Source organism: Bufo bufo, chromosome 2 (assembly GCF_905171765.1).
Source record: "Bufo bufo chromosome 2, aBufBuf1.1, whole genome shotgun sequence".
Classification (NCBI taxonomy): Eukaryota; Metazoa; Chordata; class Amphibia; order Anura; family Bufonidae; genus Bufo; species Bufo bufo.
The window spans coordinates 57,142,468-57,159,008 of NC_053390.1; the positions used below are offsets into that span (position 1 = coordinate 57,142,468).

Below are 16,541 nucleotides of genomic sequence, written 5' to 3' on the forward strand. Positions count from 1 at the left end.
CACCCCCATACAGTCCCATATAAATATCACCCTCCTTCAGCCCCCCATACAGTCCCATGTAATAATTATCACCCCCTTCAGCCCCCCATAATAATTATCACCCCCCTTCAGCCCCCCATACAGTCCCATGTAATAATTATCACCCCCCCATACAGTCCCATGTAATAATTATCACCCCCTTCAGTCCCATGTAATAATTATCACCCCCCTTCAGCCCCCATACAGTCCCATGTAATAATTATCACCCCCTTCAGCCCCCCCCATACAGTCCCATGTAATAATTATCACCCCCTTCAGCCCCCCATACAGTCCCATGTAATAATTATCACCCCCTTCAGCCCCCCATACAGTCCCATGTAATAATTATCACCCCCCATACAGTCCCATATAATAATTATCACCCTCCTTCAGCCCCCCATACAGTCCCATGTAATAATTATCACCCCCTTCAGCCCCCCATACAGTCCCATGTAATAATTATCACCCCCCTTCAGCCCCCCATACAGTCCCATGTAATAATTATCACCCCCTTCAGTCCCATGTAATAATTATCACCCCCCTTCAGCCCCCATACAGTCCCATGTAATAATTATCACCCCCTTCAGCCCCCCCATACAGTCCCATGTAATAATTATCACCCCCTTCAGCCCCCCCATACAGTCCCATGTAATAATTATCACCCCCTTCAGCCCCATGTAATAATTCTCACCCCCCATACAGTCCCATGTAATAATTATCACCCCCCCATAATAATTATCACCCCCCATACAGTCCCATGTAATAATTATCACCCCCTTCAGCCCCCCATACAGTCCCATGTAATAATTATCACCCCCCATACAGACCCATGTAATAATTATCACCCCCTTTAGCCCCCCCCATACAGTCCCATGTAATAATTATCACCCCCATACAGTCCCATGTAATAATTATCACCCCCATACAGTCCCGTGTAATAATTACCCCCCCATACAGTCCCATGTAATAATTATCACCCCCATACAGTCCCATGTAATAATTACCCCCCCATACAGTCCCATGTAATAATTATCACCCCCATACAGTCCTATGTAATAATTATCACCCCCCCCATACAGTCCCATGTCATAATTATCACTTCCCTTGCCTTCAGTCTCCCCATACAGTCGTAAGTAAAAATAACATTTAAAAAAATACATTAGTCCCTTGCATTCAGCCACTTCCAACATTCAGTCCCACGTATAAAAAATAATAAAAAATCCCGCCTTTTACCTCCCATCCCCCACAACCTGCCCCAACCCGCTCCTTTCTCCACCAAACTGCTCTGCAGTGCTCTGAAGTTTCTCCTGTAGTCGTGAGGCCCCGCCTTTTAGATAACGAGACTCCGCCCCTTCCAGTGACGTCATACATACAAGGAGCTCCTCAATTCTCCTTACCGACCAGCTCCCTCCTCCCCTCGCCGGCGGTCACGTGTTCGGACTTTTGGGCGGGATTCTGTCAGTGCGCGGCTCCGCCCACCCCTCCCCCACATCTTGATTCCCCCATCACGTGATCCCCGCCCCGCCGGGCGCAGGATGGTGCCGGGAGAAAATGGCGGATCCCGAGGAACTGCGGGTGAGAGGAAAAAAAAACTGCGTGTGTGAGCGGAGGACGGAGGGGGACGCGACAGGAGCGGAGCACAGGGTGCTGCGGATGACAGCTCCATGGCACACGGCTCTTGTGGACGTGACAGGCCTGGCTGACAACCTGTGTGAGAGGGGGAGGGGGAGGGGGAGGGGAGGTGGGGGCTGGGCAGAGAGTTGTCAGGCAGCTTTCTGTGGAAAACACATGGAGGGTGAAGCTGTGGAATGACCCCCGAGGCTTCGGTGACACTGCAGGGGTGTTCACACCTGTCACTCACTAAATATGACCCCGGCGTCATCTGACAGGATGGGAATTGTCAGCATGGAGCTGTGATGTCATCATCTCATTTCATGTGATGTCCATTGGGCGTCGAAATCGTTAGGGGAAAATGTATAAAATTTAGTTTAATTAAAATAACGGAAGCGCCGGATGTGTTTTTTTTTTCGACGGACCCTTTGGGGGAGATTTATCAAAACAAGTGAAACTGGCTGAGATGCCCATAGCAACCAATCAGATTCCACCTTTCATTTCTCACAGCTCCTTTGCAAAATGAAAGGTGGAACCTGATTGGTTGCTGACGCAGTCTGATAAATCTACCCCATTGGCTGGGGCCAGTAGTCTGCAGCAGCAGCAGAGCGTCGTGGACCACGTCGGACCTGGTGTACAGTACAACTGGCTGAGGTGCCCACAGCAACCAATCAGATTACACCTTTCATTTTGTACAGCTCCTTTGGAAAATGAAAGGAGGAATCTGATTGGTTGCTATGGGCAACTCAGCCTCTCTGAACGGTCACGTTTGGCTGCTCTCACATCTGCGGCACCGCGATCCGGCAGAGAATACGGGGAATCATCCGGACACAAAGTGCAGCGGCCGATTCTCGGTATTTCTGCCGGATCCCATTACTCTTACGGAACAGGCCGCCGGAATACATGCGGCAGATGTGAGAGTAGCCTAAGGCCCCTTTCACACGAGCGAGTATTCCGCGCGGGCGCAATCCGTAATGTGAACGCATTGCGCCCGCACGGAATCCGGACCCATTCATTTCAATGGGTCTGTGTACATGAGCGTTGGTTTAAACGCATCACTTGTGCGTTGCGTAAAAATAGCAGCATGTTCTATATTCTGCGTTTTTTTTTTTTTCACGCAACGCTGCCCCCATAGCATTGAATGGGGCTGCGTGAAAATCGCATTCCGCAAGCAAGTGCGGATGCGATGCGTTTTTTACGGATGTTTGTGAACCTTCAGTTTTTTATCACGCGCGTGGAAAACGCATTAAGGCCTCATGCACACGACCGTTGTTTTTTTTGCGGTCCGCAAATTGCGGATCCGCAAAACACGGATGGCGTCCGTGTGCGTTCCGCCACTTGCGGAACGGCACGGACAGCCATTGATATAACTGCCTATTGTTGTCCACAAAACGGACAAGAATAGGACAGGTTATATTTTTTTTTTTGCGGACCACGGAACGGAGCAACTCTTTGTGCTGTCCGCATCTTTTGCGGCCCCATTGAAGTGAATAGGTCTGCATCCAAGACGCAAAAACTGCGGCTCGGATCCGGACCAAAACAGCGGTCGTGTGCATGAGGCCTAAATCACATTGCACCCGCGTGATAGAAACTGAACAACTGAACGTGATCGCATACAAAACTGAATGGACTTGCTTGCGAAATCACTCATTTTTCACTGAATGCATTCGCAGCGCATCCGGACCTAATCCGCAAGGGGCCCTAAGGCCACCACTCCTTTCTCTTCTTTGGGGTTGACTGTCCCATAGAAGTGAATGGAGCATTGAGCCCACCTGTGCAATATCTCTCTAAGGCTCAATTCACACCTGAGCGTTTTACAGCGCGTTCCTACGCGCTGTAAAACGCTCAACAAGGAGAAACCAATGCTTCCCTATGGGAATGGTTCTCACCTGGGCGTTTTACAGCGCGTACGATCGCGCTGTAAAACGCCCGACGCTCACACAAGTACAGGAGCGTTTTTTTGGGCGCTTGTCGCGCGTTCCCGTACATAGACTTTCGGGAACGCGCGACACTGTGTGCACACTTGTCTCTGTATGCGCGCTTGTAAACGTCCGTACAATCGCGCATACAGAGCGCTCCTTTCAGAACGCTCAGGTGTGAATTGAGCCTAAGGGCTCTTTCACACCTGCGTTCTTGTCTTCCGGCATAGAGTTCCGTCGTCGGGGCTCTATGCCGGAAGAATCCTGATCAGGATTATCCCAATGCATTCTGAATGGAGAGAAATCCGTTCAGGATGCATCAGGATGTCTTCAGTTCCGGAACGGAACGTTTTTTGGCCGGATAAAATACCGCAGCATGCTGCGCTTTTTGCTCCGGCCAAAAATCCGGAACACTTGCCGCAAGGCCGGATCCGGAATTAATGCCCATTGAAAGGCATTGATCCGGATCCGGCCTTAAGCTAAACGTCGTTTCGGCGCATTGCCGGAGCCGACATTTAGCTTTTTCAGAGTGGTTACCATGGCTGCCGGGACGCTAAAGTCCTGGCAGCCATGGTAAAGTGTAGCGGGGAGCCGGGGAGCAGTGTACTTACCGTCCGTGCGGCTCCCGGGGCGCTCCAGAGTGACGTCAGGGCGCCCCAAGCGCATGGATCATGTGATCGCATTGGATCACGTCATCCATGCGCATGGGGCGCCCTGACGTCATTCTGGAGCGCCCCGGGAGCCGCACGGACTGTAAGTATACCGCTCCCCGCTCCTACTATGGCAACCAGGACCTTAATAGCGTCCTGGGTGCCATAGTAACACTGAACGCATTTTGATCCGTCTTCAAATGCTTTCAGTACACTTGCGTTTTTCCGGATCCGGAGTGTAATTCCGGCAAGTGGAGTGCACGCCGGATCCGGACAACGCAAGTGTGAAAGAGCCCTAAGGGTCCATTCACACGTCCGTTTTTTCTTTCCTGATCTGTTCCGTTTTTTGCGGAACAGATCTGGACCAGATCTGGACCCATTCATTTTCAATGGGTCCTGTAAAAAAATCGGACAGCACAATGTGTGCTGTCCGTTTCCGTTGTTCCGTTCCGCATGTCCGTTTAAATATAAAACATGTCCTATTATTTTCCACAAAATTCGTATCCTGGTACAATACAAAGTCAATGGATCCGCAAAAAACGGAAGACATTCGGATGTCATTCCGTATGTAATCCGTTTTATGCGGATTCCGTTCCTGGAAATTACATTTTTATTTTATAAACTTTTATTCACTTTTTTTTTTTCAATTTTTTTTCAAAGAAATCCAAACAACTTTATTTGCTTATTGAAATTTATACATGTTTCCGTTTTTTGCGGATCCGCAAAAAAGGATGACATACGGAAACATTTTCAGGAACAACGGATCTGCAAAAAACGGACCGAAAATCGGAATATAGAAAAATACTGACGCGTGAATGTAGCCTAATTCAGAGTGGGGACTCGAGGACCCTTCATTTTCGGGGGATCCCATTGGGCACACCCCACAATCTGTTATTTATGTAAAAAAAAATTTGTTAGATAAAACCTTTAACCCTTTAGCTACCAGTGCCGTACATGTAGCGATATCTTTTGTCAAGGACAAATCTGTATTTCTCTCCCAGGTGAGGGAGAAAAAAATAGAAAAGAAGCGCACAATAGGGTAATATTGTTAAAACAACAGATATAAAATAGTGGGAATTTATCCACACTCACCTTGTAGGGTTGCGCTTAAATAGGCACAACTCTACTGTAAACTTAGTAGTAATGGAGTCTTCTTGCCAGGATTGCAATGTACATGTAGCGATAGGCAAACATGGCGCCCGCTCGCACGTGTCATGCCCGGCGGGTCTCTGCTGTTTGAAACTAATTAATCCCGATCGCAGTAATTAAAGCCTTTAGAAGCCGAGATCTAAAGGTTCAAAAACTCGGAAACTCGCACTATCGGGCTTCTTACCGGCATCCTCTGAGGCCAATGAGCATGCCGGTAATAGGTTTCAATGCGCTCAGCCTTGCTGAAGAGGCTGAGGGCATTAAAGAAGGCCTGTCACCGCTCCTGACATGTCTGTGTTAATAGCTTCATGCATTCTCCATGTAATAACAATTCTGCTAGCCTCTAGTCTTATGGCTCTATGTTGTGCCGTTCCTTTATTATTTCTACTAGAAGTTATGACTGAATTGCTAGCAGTCAGCAGTAAGGGTACAGAGGGGAGGTAACAAGCTGGGGGCGTGTACCTGCAGAGTCTGACAATGGCAGCTCTGATTGGACAGAGAGAGTCTGTGCAGGTGTACACCCCCACCTGGTTACCTCCCCTCTGTGCCCTTACTGCAGACTGCTAGCAATTCATTCATAACTTCTAGTAGAAATAATAAAGGAACACCACAACATAGAGCCATAAGAATAGAGGCTCCAGAATTGTTATTACATGGGGGGTGCATGAAGTGATTACAACAGACATGTCAGGAGCGGTGACAGGTCCACTTTAAAGCTGCAATTCTTATTCTAGGTGGCAGGCCAACATAAGAAATGAGCAATAGTCAGTAATAAATGCATATTAAAATTTTAACCCTTTGGACACCGGAGGTTTTTGCGTTTTATATTTTTCTTCCCTATTTTCCGCCAGCCATAGCTTTTTTTTTATTTTTCAGGTCACATAGCTGTATGAGGGCTTATTTTTTGCGGGACAAGTTGTACTTTCTAATGTCACCATTAATTATGGCATAAAATGCTGTCGGATGCGGTAAAAAAATTCCAAATGGGGTGGAATTGGAAAAAAAACGCAATCCCTCCACCATTTTACGGGTTTTGTTCCCACAGCGTTTTGTGTACGGCAAAACTGACCCATGCCCTTCATTTTCTGAGTCAGTACGATTACACCGATACCCCATATGTATAGGTTCTTTATGTCTAAATAGTGTAAAAAGAAATTTAAACTTTGAGAAAAAATGTATTTTTATTTTTTTACATCACCATATTCTGACCCCCATAACTTACTTTATACTTATGTCTACTGAGCTGTTTAGGGGCTCATTTTTGGCAGAACAATCTGTACTTTTAATTGATACCATTTTGAAGTATGCGTGACTTTTTGATAACATTTTATAACTTTTTTTTGGGCAAGAGAAGCAATGAAAAAATGGCTAATTGGCCATTTTGACCCTTTTTTCCGTTACGCCATTCGTGGTATTGGAATTTTTTTTTCTATTTTAATAGTATGGGTATATTTGGTTGCGGTGATACCCATGATATTTATATTTATATTGTTATTTAGGTATTTATTTTTTTAATTATACCAAAAGGGGGGTGATTTAAGCTTTTACACATTTTTATATTTTTTTTACATTTTTTTTATTTTTAGTGATCGTTATGTGCCTCATATATGAGCTTATTAAATTTTTTTATTAATTTTTTTGTTTATCAGGAATTAGCTTATTTTGCTCACTTTTGCTCATTTCTTATACAGGTCTGACATCTGGTGGCCAAAATATGAATTGCAGTTTGAATACTGTTAGCTTACTCAGTAAAGCTACCAGTATTCAGCGCAACTACCTATGCCCGGATTGGACACACGGGACATAGGTAGAGTTTTTGCGCATTTAAGTGACGTGATCTCACTTGATCACGGCATCTAAAGCATTTAATTATCGCGATCGGCATTATTGCCGGTCAGGGTAATTAGCTGCAGGTCTCTGCTATATGAAACAGCAGAGATCTGCTGGCCATGACGCCCGCTGCATGTGCGAGCGGGCGTCATGTTTGCACATCGCACCAGCGCCGTACATGTACGGCGCTGGTAGCCTAAGGGTTAAATCACCGCCCCTTTCCTTTTATAATAAAAAAATAAATACATAAATAACAAAAAATATAAACATCATTGGTATCGCCCGTGACCAAAAATGCCCGTACTATTAAAATATAAAAATATTTTTATATTACGGCAAAGGGCGTAATGGAAAAAAGGGTCAAAATGGCCAATTTGCCATTTTTTCATTGCTTCATGTAATAAAATGTGATCAAAAAGTCACACACACTGCAAAGTGGTATCAATAAAAACTACAGATTAGGGTTGTTGCGGGTATCGAAATTTCGATACCCAATCGATACTTTTGTCCCGGTATCGATACGATACCGGGATTTCCGTTTTTTCGATACTGGGCTGCGCTTCTGCGCAGTCTAGTATCTCTGAACATGAGCGCGCTGCTATCGGCGCGCTCATGTTCTCTCTCAGCAGCACGGGGAGAAGGAAGCTGTCCTCCCTCCCCCTGTGCTGCTGCCGCTGCCACCAATGAGAAGAGAGGGGCGGAGGAGGGGCGGCAATGAGAAGAGAGGGGGCGGAGGAGAGGCGGCAATGAGAAGAGAGGGGCGGAGGAGGGGCGGCAATGAGAAGAGAGGGGCGGAGGAGGGGCGGGCGCACTGCGCCACCAATGATAGGATTACTATCGGAGCGATGGGAGGAGACATCAGCTTCACTAGTGGGCGTTCCTTTTCCCTGCGCTGCGATTGGACAGCGCTACAGCCAGGGAGAAGGAACGCCCACTAGTGAAGCTGATGTCTCCTCCCATCGCTCCGATAGTAATCAGCAGCATGTGGAGCAGGAGAGGAGACAGTAATGGGGCACTGCGGGCGAACGGAGCGGCGCCCAGGACTAAATGGTGAGTGCTGAGACATCGCTGGGCGCCGCTCTGTGTGGCCTAATAGTGAAAGTCTGGACTCATATACAGTAGTCAGTCTTTAACACATACAGGAGGCGGGTGCCGGCAGCAGAATCGCATTGCCGGCACCCTGCCCCTGACAGGGAGCTGCGATCAGCGGCAGTTAACTGCCGCTGATCTGCTAGTACCCGCCTCCTGTATAAAGGGGTAAAATCATTGGTGGTGCAGTGTGCCCCCCCCCCTCAATCCCCCCATCCCATTAAAATCATTGGTGGCACAGTGCGCCGGCCCCTCTCAACCCTCCAGTATTAAAATCATTGGTGGCAGTGGCCACAGGGACCTCTCCACTCCCCCTCATTGGTGGTGCAGTGGCAGCTTCTGATCGGAGCCCCAGCTGTGTAAGCCTGGGGCTCCGATCGGTTACCATGGCAGCCAGGAAGCCCTGGTTGCCATGGTAACATCCCTGATGCTGTGTGCACAAAGCACAGAGCAGCAGGGACAGTGTGGAGTCCTATTCACCCTGATAGAGATCTATCAGGGTGAATAGGAAAAGGGATGAAAGATCCCAGGTTCTAGCCCCTAAGGGGGGAAATAGTTATTAAATAAAAAGTGAAAAAAAACAAACACTAAAATATGAAGTATAAATCACCCCCCTTTTCCCAATTTCACATATAAAATATATAAATAAACATATTACATCGCCACGTCAGAAAAGTCCAAACTATTAAAATATAAAAAAAAAATCTAGGTGGTGAATGCCGGAACAGAAAAAATAAAATAAAAACTGCGCGATTCGCCATTTTTAAAAATGAGGAATGCACGTGGCTTTTTTTGTTTATTTTTTTCGCGTGGTATCGAATGGTATCGAGTATCGCAATACTTTTTCATGGTATCGAAACCGAATCAAAAATTTGGTATCGCAACAACTCTACTACAGATTGTCCCGCAAAAAACGAGCCCTCGTAAAGCTCAGTAGATATAACTATAAAAAAAAAGTTATGGGGGTCAGAATATGCTGATGTAAATTTTTTAAAATATTTTTTCAAAGTTTAAATGTATTTTTACACGATTTAGCCATAAAAAACCCCCTATAAATATGGGGTATCCTTGTAATCGTGACCCAGAGAATGAAGAGCACAGGTTGTTTTTGCTGCAAAAGAAACACCGTGGGAGCAAAACCCGTAAAACGGTGGAGGAATTGTTTCTTTTTTCCAATTTCACACCATTTGGATTTTTATTTTACCACTTCCCACTACATTGAATGCCATATTAAATGGAGGCATTAGAAAGTACATCTAGTCCCGCAAAAAATAAGCCTTCATACAGCTATGTGAACGGAAAAATAAAAAAGTTGTGGCTCAAGGAAGATAAGGAAAACGCAAAAATGACAAAACCTCTGGTATCCTAAGGGTTAAGTGTCTTAACCCCTTCTCTAAAGAAGTGTAAAAAAGAAAAGTTTTTAAAAATATATATAAAAAATATATATTTCAAACCCCCCTCCTTCACCAAAGTGAAAATAAAAATACATAAATAATTAAAAAAATGAACATTATGTAATGCCTGTAAAAGATAAGATTATTTATCTCATACGGCGAAACGGGGAAAAAAGGTCAAAATGACCAATTTGCTGTTTTTTGGTCGCTTCACCTCCCTCAAAAAATAAATAAGTGATCAGAAAGTCACACACACCCCAGAATAGTATCAGTGAAATTTTTTTTCCCTTATGCCCATGACAGCACCCTTGAGAGAGCCCGCCTCCATCCAGGACAGGAAACAGGAACTTCCATGGAGAGCTTCTTAACCACCTCAGCCCCCAGTGCTTAAACACCCTGAAAGACCAGGCCACTTTTTACACTTCTGACCTACACTACTTTCACCGTTTATTGCTCGGTCATGCAACTTACCACCCAAATGAATTTTACCTCCTTTTCTTCTCACTAATAGAGCTTTCATTTGGTGGTATTTCATTGCTGCTGACATTTTTACTTTTTTTGTTATTAATCGAAATTTAACGATTTTATTGCCAAAAAATGACATTTTTCACTTTCAGTTGTAAAATTTTGCAAAAAAAACGAGATCCATATATAAATTTTGCTCTAAATTTATTGTTCTACATGTCTTTGATAAAAAAAAAATGTTTGGGTAAAAAAAAAATGGTTTGGGTAAAAGTTATAGCGTTTACAAACTATGGTACAAAAATGTGAATTTCCGCTTTTTGAAGCAGCTCTGACTTTCTGAGCACCTGTCATGTTTCCTGAGGTTCTACAATGCCCAGACAGTACAAACACCCCACAAATGACCCCATTTCGGAAAGTACACACCCTAAGGTATTCGCTGATGGGCATAGTGAGTTCATAGAACTTTTTATTTTTTGTCACAAGTTAGCGGAAAATGATGATTTTATTTTTTTTCTCATATCCAACTAACTTGTGACAAAAAATAAAAAGTTCTATGAACTCACTATGCCCATCATGAAATACCTTGGGGTCTCTTTTTTTCCAAAATGGGGTCACTTGTGGGGTAGTTATACTGCCCTGGCATTCTAGGGGCCCAAATGTGTGGTAAGGAGTTTGAAATCAAATTCTGTAAAAAATGACCAGTGAAATCCGAAAGGTGCTCTTTGGAATATGGGCCCCTTTGCCCACCTAGGCTGCAAAAAAGTGTCACACATCTGGTATCTCTGTATTCAGGAGAAGTTGAGGAATGTGTTTTGGGGTGTCTTTTTACATATACCCATGCTGGGTGAGATAAATATCTTGGTCAAATGCCAACTTTGTATAAAAAAATGGGAAAAGTTGTCTTTTGCCAAGATATTTCTCTCACCCAGCATGGGTATATGTAAAATGACACCCCAAAACACATTCCTCAACTTCTCCTGAATACGGAGATACCAGATGTGTGACACTTTTTTGCAGCCTAGGTGGGCAAAGGGGCCCATATTCCAAAGAGCACCTTTCGGATTTCACTGGTCATTTTTTACAGAATTAGATTTCAAACTCCTTACCACACATTTGGGCCCCTAGAATGCCAGGGCAGTATAACTACCCCACAAGTGACCCCATTTTGGAAAGAAGAGACCCCAAGGTATTCGCTGATGGGCATAGTGAGTTCATGGAAGTTTTTATTTTTTGTCACAAGTTAGTGGAATATGAGACTTTGTATGAAAAAAAAAAAAAAAAAAAAAAAAAAATCATCATTTTCCACTAACTTATGACAAAAAATAAAAAATTCTAGGAACTCGCCATGCCCCTCACGGAATACCTTGGGGTGTCTTCTTTCCAAAATGGGGTCACTTGTGGGGTAGTTATACTGCCCTGGCATTCTAGGGGCCCAAATGTGTGGTAAGGAGTTTGAAATCAAATTCTGTAAAGAATGACCAGTGAAATCCGAAAGGTGCTCTTTGGAATATGGGCCCCTTTGCCCACCTAGGCTGCAAAAAAGTGTCACACATCTGGTATCTCCGTACTCAGGAGAAGTTGGGGAATGTGTTTTGGGGTGTCATTTTACATATACCCATGCTGGGTGAGAGAAATATCTTGGCAAAAGACAACTTTTCCCATTTTTTTATTCAAAGTTGGCATTTGACCAAGATATTTATCTCACCCAGCATGGGTATATGTAAAAAGACGCCTGGGAGGCCTCTACTCAGACATTTAAACCTAATATTGCCGCTACTTCCACAGCAAGATCCCTTAAATTATGGTTACAGGACCTGGAATCCCACAGGTCCAAGAGAACAATTACTAGAGGTTTTCCCTACTACAGTCCTGATCAAAAGTTTAAGACCACTTGAAAAATGGCAAAAAATCATATTTTACATTGTTGGATCTTAACAAGGTTCCAAGTAAAGCTTCAACATGCAACAAGAAGAAATGGAAGTGAGACAAAACATTTTTTGAGCATTCAATTAATTGAAAATAACGAATAAACTGAAACAGGCTTCAATCCAGCTGATCCAAATTTTAGGACCACATGCCTTTAACAGGCCAAATCTGTGTGTATTCATTGTCATTTTCTGTCAGGTAGTCACACGTTGTGATGGCAAAGGCAAAAAAACTCTTCCTTTTTGAACGCGGTCGGGTTGTTGAACTGCATAAGCAGGGTCTCTCACAGCGCACCATCGCTGCTGAGGTGGGACGCAGTAAGACAGTCATTTGGAATTTCTTAAATGATCCTGAGGGTTATGGAACAAAAAAGTCAAGTGGAAGACCCAACAAAAATTTCACCAGCACTGAGCCAGAGGATCCAGTTGGCTGTCCGTCAAGACACTGGACGATCCTCGACCCAAATTAAGGCCCTTACTGGTGCTGACTGCAGCCCCATAACCATCAGAAGGCATCTGATACTGAAGGGCTTCAAAAACAAAAAACGTCTTCAAATCCTCGTCTCCTTGAACGCCACAGAACTGCTCGTTTGGACTTTGCAAGAGAGCACCAAACATGGGACATTCAAAGGTGGAAGAAAGTTTTATTCTCTGAGAAAAAATTTAACCTTGATGGTCCTGATGGTTTCCAACGTTACTGGCATAACAAGCAGCTCCCACCTGAGATGTTTTCTACGCGCCACAGTGGAGGGGGCGCCATAATGGTCTGGGGTGCTTTTTCCTTCAGTGGAACAATGGAGCTTCAGGAAGTGCAGGGGCGTCAAACGGCCGCTGGCTATGTCCAGATGTTGCAGAGAGCATTCCTCATGACTGAGGGACCTCGTCTGTGTGGTAACGACTGGGTTTTTCAACAGGACAATGCTACAGTACACAATGCCCGCAGGACAAGGGACTTCTTACAGGGAATACCATCACTCTTTTGGCCCATCCTGTGTGCGGCCGTCTTCACCACTTGGACAAATGTTCCCACTCCCCTCATGGAAACGCTTGCATCAAGCATGCCGAAACAAATTTTGGAAGTTGTGGCGAAACCAACCTCGCCACTGGGTTTTGGAGGGGCCTGGCTACTCTTGCCCCAGGATTATGGCCCATACTATCTTTTGAAGGAGAAGACAGACCAGCCGCACAGCTTAAATCTGTGGAACTGTTTTGGGCAGGAAATGTGACTTCTATGGAATTCGGGAACCCCTGCTCGCATCTGGGTGATTTTTAGATATGTTGTTCACCCAGATCAGAGCTATCCATGGATGTATGCATTATGGGGATATGTGGGGGCTTTGGGGTGTTTTCTGTGTTTTGGGAAAAATGTGTGTTTTCTGTCTGTGAGTGATAACGTTAGCCCATTACGTTTGGTAATTGTATTTTGTGGATTGCGTCTGACAATGCCAGCGTGTTAGTTAATTGCGTCACAGACAATGCTCATTGTATTTTGTTGATTTGCGTTACAGACAGAGGGGATTTTGTTTTCTATTGCTGGGAAGGTTTGAATACTGTAAATGCATGTGATTGGCTGTTTTTAAGAAAACCCTGTGGGTGGTAACCTTGGAAGATGTGTATAAATCAATGCTTGTGTGTTCAAATAAAGAGAGTTCCTGCTTGGCCCCTTTTATGAAGTCTTGGCTCATGTTTGGGGGATGGGATAACTACACTCTTGGGGATTGCTATATCATAATACTCCCCTGAGTATAAGCTCTTGTAAGAGGTTCCTGTCTCTGCATTTAGGAGAGGTTCACCCACTGGAGCCTTGGCGTAGGTCCAGGGTGGGTAGGAGACGGCGAGACCTCCACCAAGCTTCGGCGGTTCGTGGGGTCTGCAGTGCTGACGGTGTCAAGTGGAGTGCTTGGAGTCTTCTGGAAGCACTAGGAGCATCTACTGTATCAACGGAGGTACCCGGTCGGGGTGCTAGGGGTTCCGTTACAGAAGTGATCAACAATAACGGCGGAGCTACTCATTACTGAGTTCATGTTTGGAAGTTTGATTTCTGTTTTGGGGGGGGGGGGGTTAGTTTTTTTTTTGGAGGTGTGGTCCTAAACTTTTGCTCAGCTGAAAAACAGCCTGTTTCAGTTTATTTGTTGTTTTCATTAAATTGAATGCTCAAAAAATGTTTTGTCTCACTCCCATTTCTTCTTGTTGCATGTTGAAGCTCTACTTGGAACCTTGTTAAGATCCAGCCATGCTAAATATGTTTTTTGCCATTTTTCAAGTGGTCTTAAACTTTTGATCAGCACTGTATCATGAAAGCGGTCGACTTTCAGATGCCTTGAAACTAATTGCTAGATCTGCGGCTTTAGCTAATTCCTCTAGAAGAGCCGTTTGGTTGAAAGGGTGGTCAGAAGATACAGGAGCCAAAAATAAATTATGTGCTATTCCCTGCCAAGAGGATTTCTTATTTGGATCGGTTCTAGACGATTTATTAGAGAACGCCGCAGATCACAAAAAAGGTTTTCCATCCTCCAAACTACAAAAAGGCATCAGTTTTTTCGTAAAAACAAGAGGGAATATAACCAAGATAAAAGACAAAAATACTGGAGGGATAACAAGGGTAGGAAGGAAAAAGGTTTCCTTTTCAGCTCCCAGTCCAGTAACCGTTCCAAAAACAGTCAGCAATGACGGTTCCATTCCGGTGGGAGGAAGGTTATCTCTTTCTTCAGGCTTGGGAGAGGATCTCCGCAAGTCCTTGGATTCTGGCCGTTATAAGAGACTGGTTCCGTCTAGAGTTTGCCACCCCCCCCCCCCCCCACCGGAAAGGATGAAGGTACAAGTCTGGACCAAAACTCTATAAAAAAACCAGGCCTTAAAACAAGAGTTACTTTCACTCTTAAAAAAGAAAGTCTTAATAGAGGTTCCAGAATCAGAAAGAGGGAGAGAATTTTATTCTTCCCTTTTTCTGGTCCCCAAACCAGATGGGGCTTTCAGAATGATAATAAACCTGAGATACCTAAACCAATTCCTAAAGTACAAAAAATTCAGAATGGAATCGGTACAATCAGCAATAAAGCAGCTGTTTCCGGAATGCGTAATGTCAACCCTAGACATAAAAGACGCATATTATCACATCCCAATCCATGCAGACTCCCAGAAGTTCCTAAGGGTAGCAGTATCCATGGAGGGACAGATCCACCACTTTCAATACAGAGCGCTCCCATTCGGAGTATCCCAAGCTCCCAGGCTGTTCACCAAGCTAATGGCAGAAGTGATGGCTCATGTGAGGGAAAAGGATATCCTAACGATACCCTATCTGGACGACATACTGGTCATGGCAGAATCAGAAAGCACTCTGTCCTCCCACCTCTCAGAAATAATCAAGATATTGGAAGAGTTGGGATGGTGGATAAATTGGGAGAAATCAAACTTAATCCCATCAAAGAGTTGTCCGTTTTTGGGTCTAATTCTAGACTCTGTAAAACAATGCTGCTTTCTTCCTCAGAACAAGATCTCCAAAATTCTGAAAGTAGTACATTCTTTAATTTAATCAAAACACAGAACCATCAGACAGGGGATGGCTGTATTAGGCAGGATGACGTCCACTATCCCTGCAGTCAAGTGGGCGTTGTTAGGTTCTCGGAAGCTTCAGTGGCAGATTCTGAGAGAGTGGCAGGGGTCTCTATCCCCTTTGGATGCCCCACTTCCTCTTCCATCCCAGGTCATTCAGTCCATGCAGTGGTGGTTAGACCCAGCAAACCTGTCTCAGGGGCTCCCCTGGAATATGCAAGAGCAGATTTCAGTCACCACGGATGCAAGTCCGGCAGGTTGGGGAGCATACTGTCAGGAAGATGTTGTTCAGGGAAGATGGACTCTTCTAGACTCCTCCCTACCTTGGCCGAACGATCTTCTATCTGCTTTTCCACCTATAAGACTAATTCCAAGGGTTATACAGAAACTGAGGCAACATAGGACAAGACTAATTCTGATCGCCCCCTTCTGGCCCAGAAGGTCATGGTTCACCTGGCTACTAGGGATCGACCGATTATCGGTTTTACCGATATTATCGGCCGATATTGAGGATTTTGAACGTTATCGGTATCGGCATCTATTTTGCCGATATTCCGATAACGTATTGGGAACACAGAACGCGCTGCTCTCAGCGCGTTCTGTGTTCCCTCAGCAGCACAGGGGAGAAGGAAGCAGTGTCTCCCTCCCCCTGTGATGCTGCTGCTGCTGCCGCCAATGGCAGGAGAGGAGACAAGAGGAGGGGAGGGGCTGTGGCCGCTGCGCCACCAATGAAGATGAGTCTTTCATTAATTCATATACAGGAGGCGGGAGCTGGCTGCAGAATCACATAGCCGGCTCCCGACCTCTATGAACGGCAGCTGCGGTCCACGGTAGTTAACCCCTTAGGTGCCGCGGATCGCAGCTACCGTTCATAGGGGTCGGGAGCCGGCTATGTGATTCTGCAGCCAGCTCCCGCCTCCTGTATATGAATGAGAGACT

The 16,541-nt window shown here is 45.1% G+C and overlaps 1 protein-coding gene across 3 annotated transcripts in view; it reads left to right on the plus strand.

The window, feature by feature from the left end:
* Positions 1–1,478: 1,478 nt before the first annotated feature.
* PIAS2 (protein inhibitor of activated STAT 2) overlaps positions 1,479–16,541 on the plus strand; it is an 83,831-nt gene continuing 68,768 nt past the window's right edge. For all 3 annotated transcript variants that reach the window (XM_040421144.1, XM_040421145.1, XM_040421146.1), the window contains exon 1: positions 1,479–1,593. In XM_040421144.1, the coding sequence (XP_040277078.1) occupies positions 1,570–1,593 (24 nt within the window). In that variant the 5' untranslated portion in view covers positions 1,479–1,569. The remainder of the gene's footprint in view (positions 1,594–16,541) is intronic.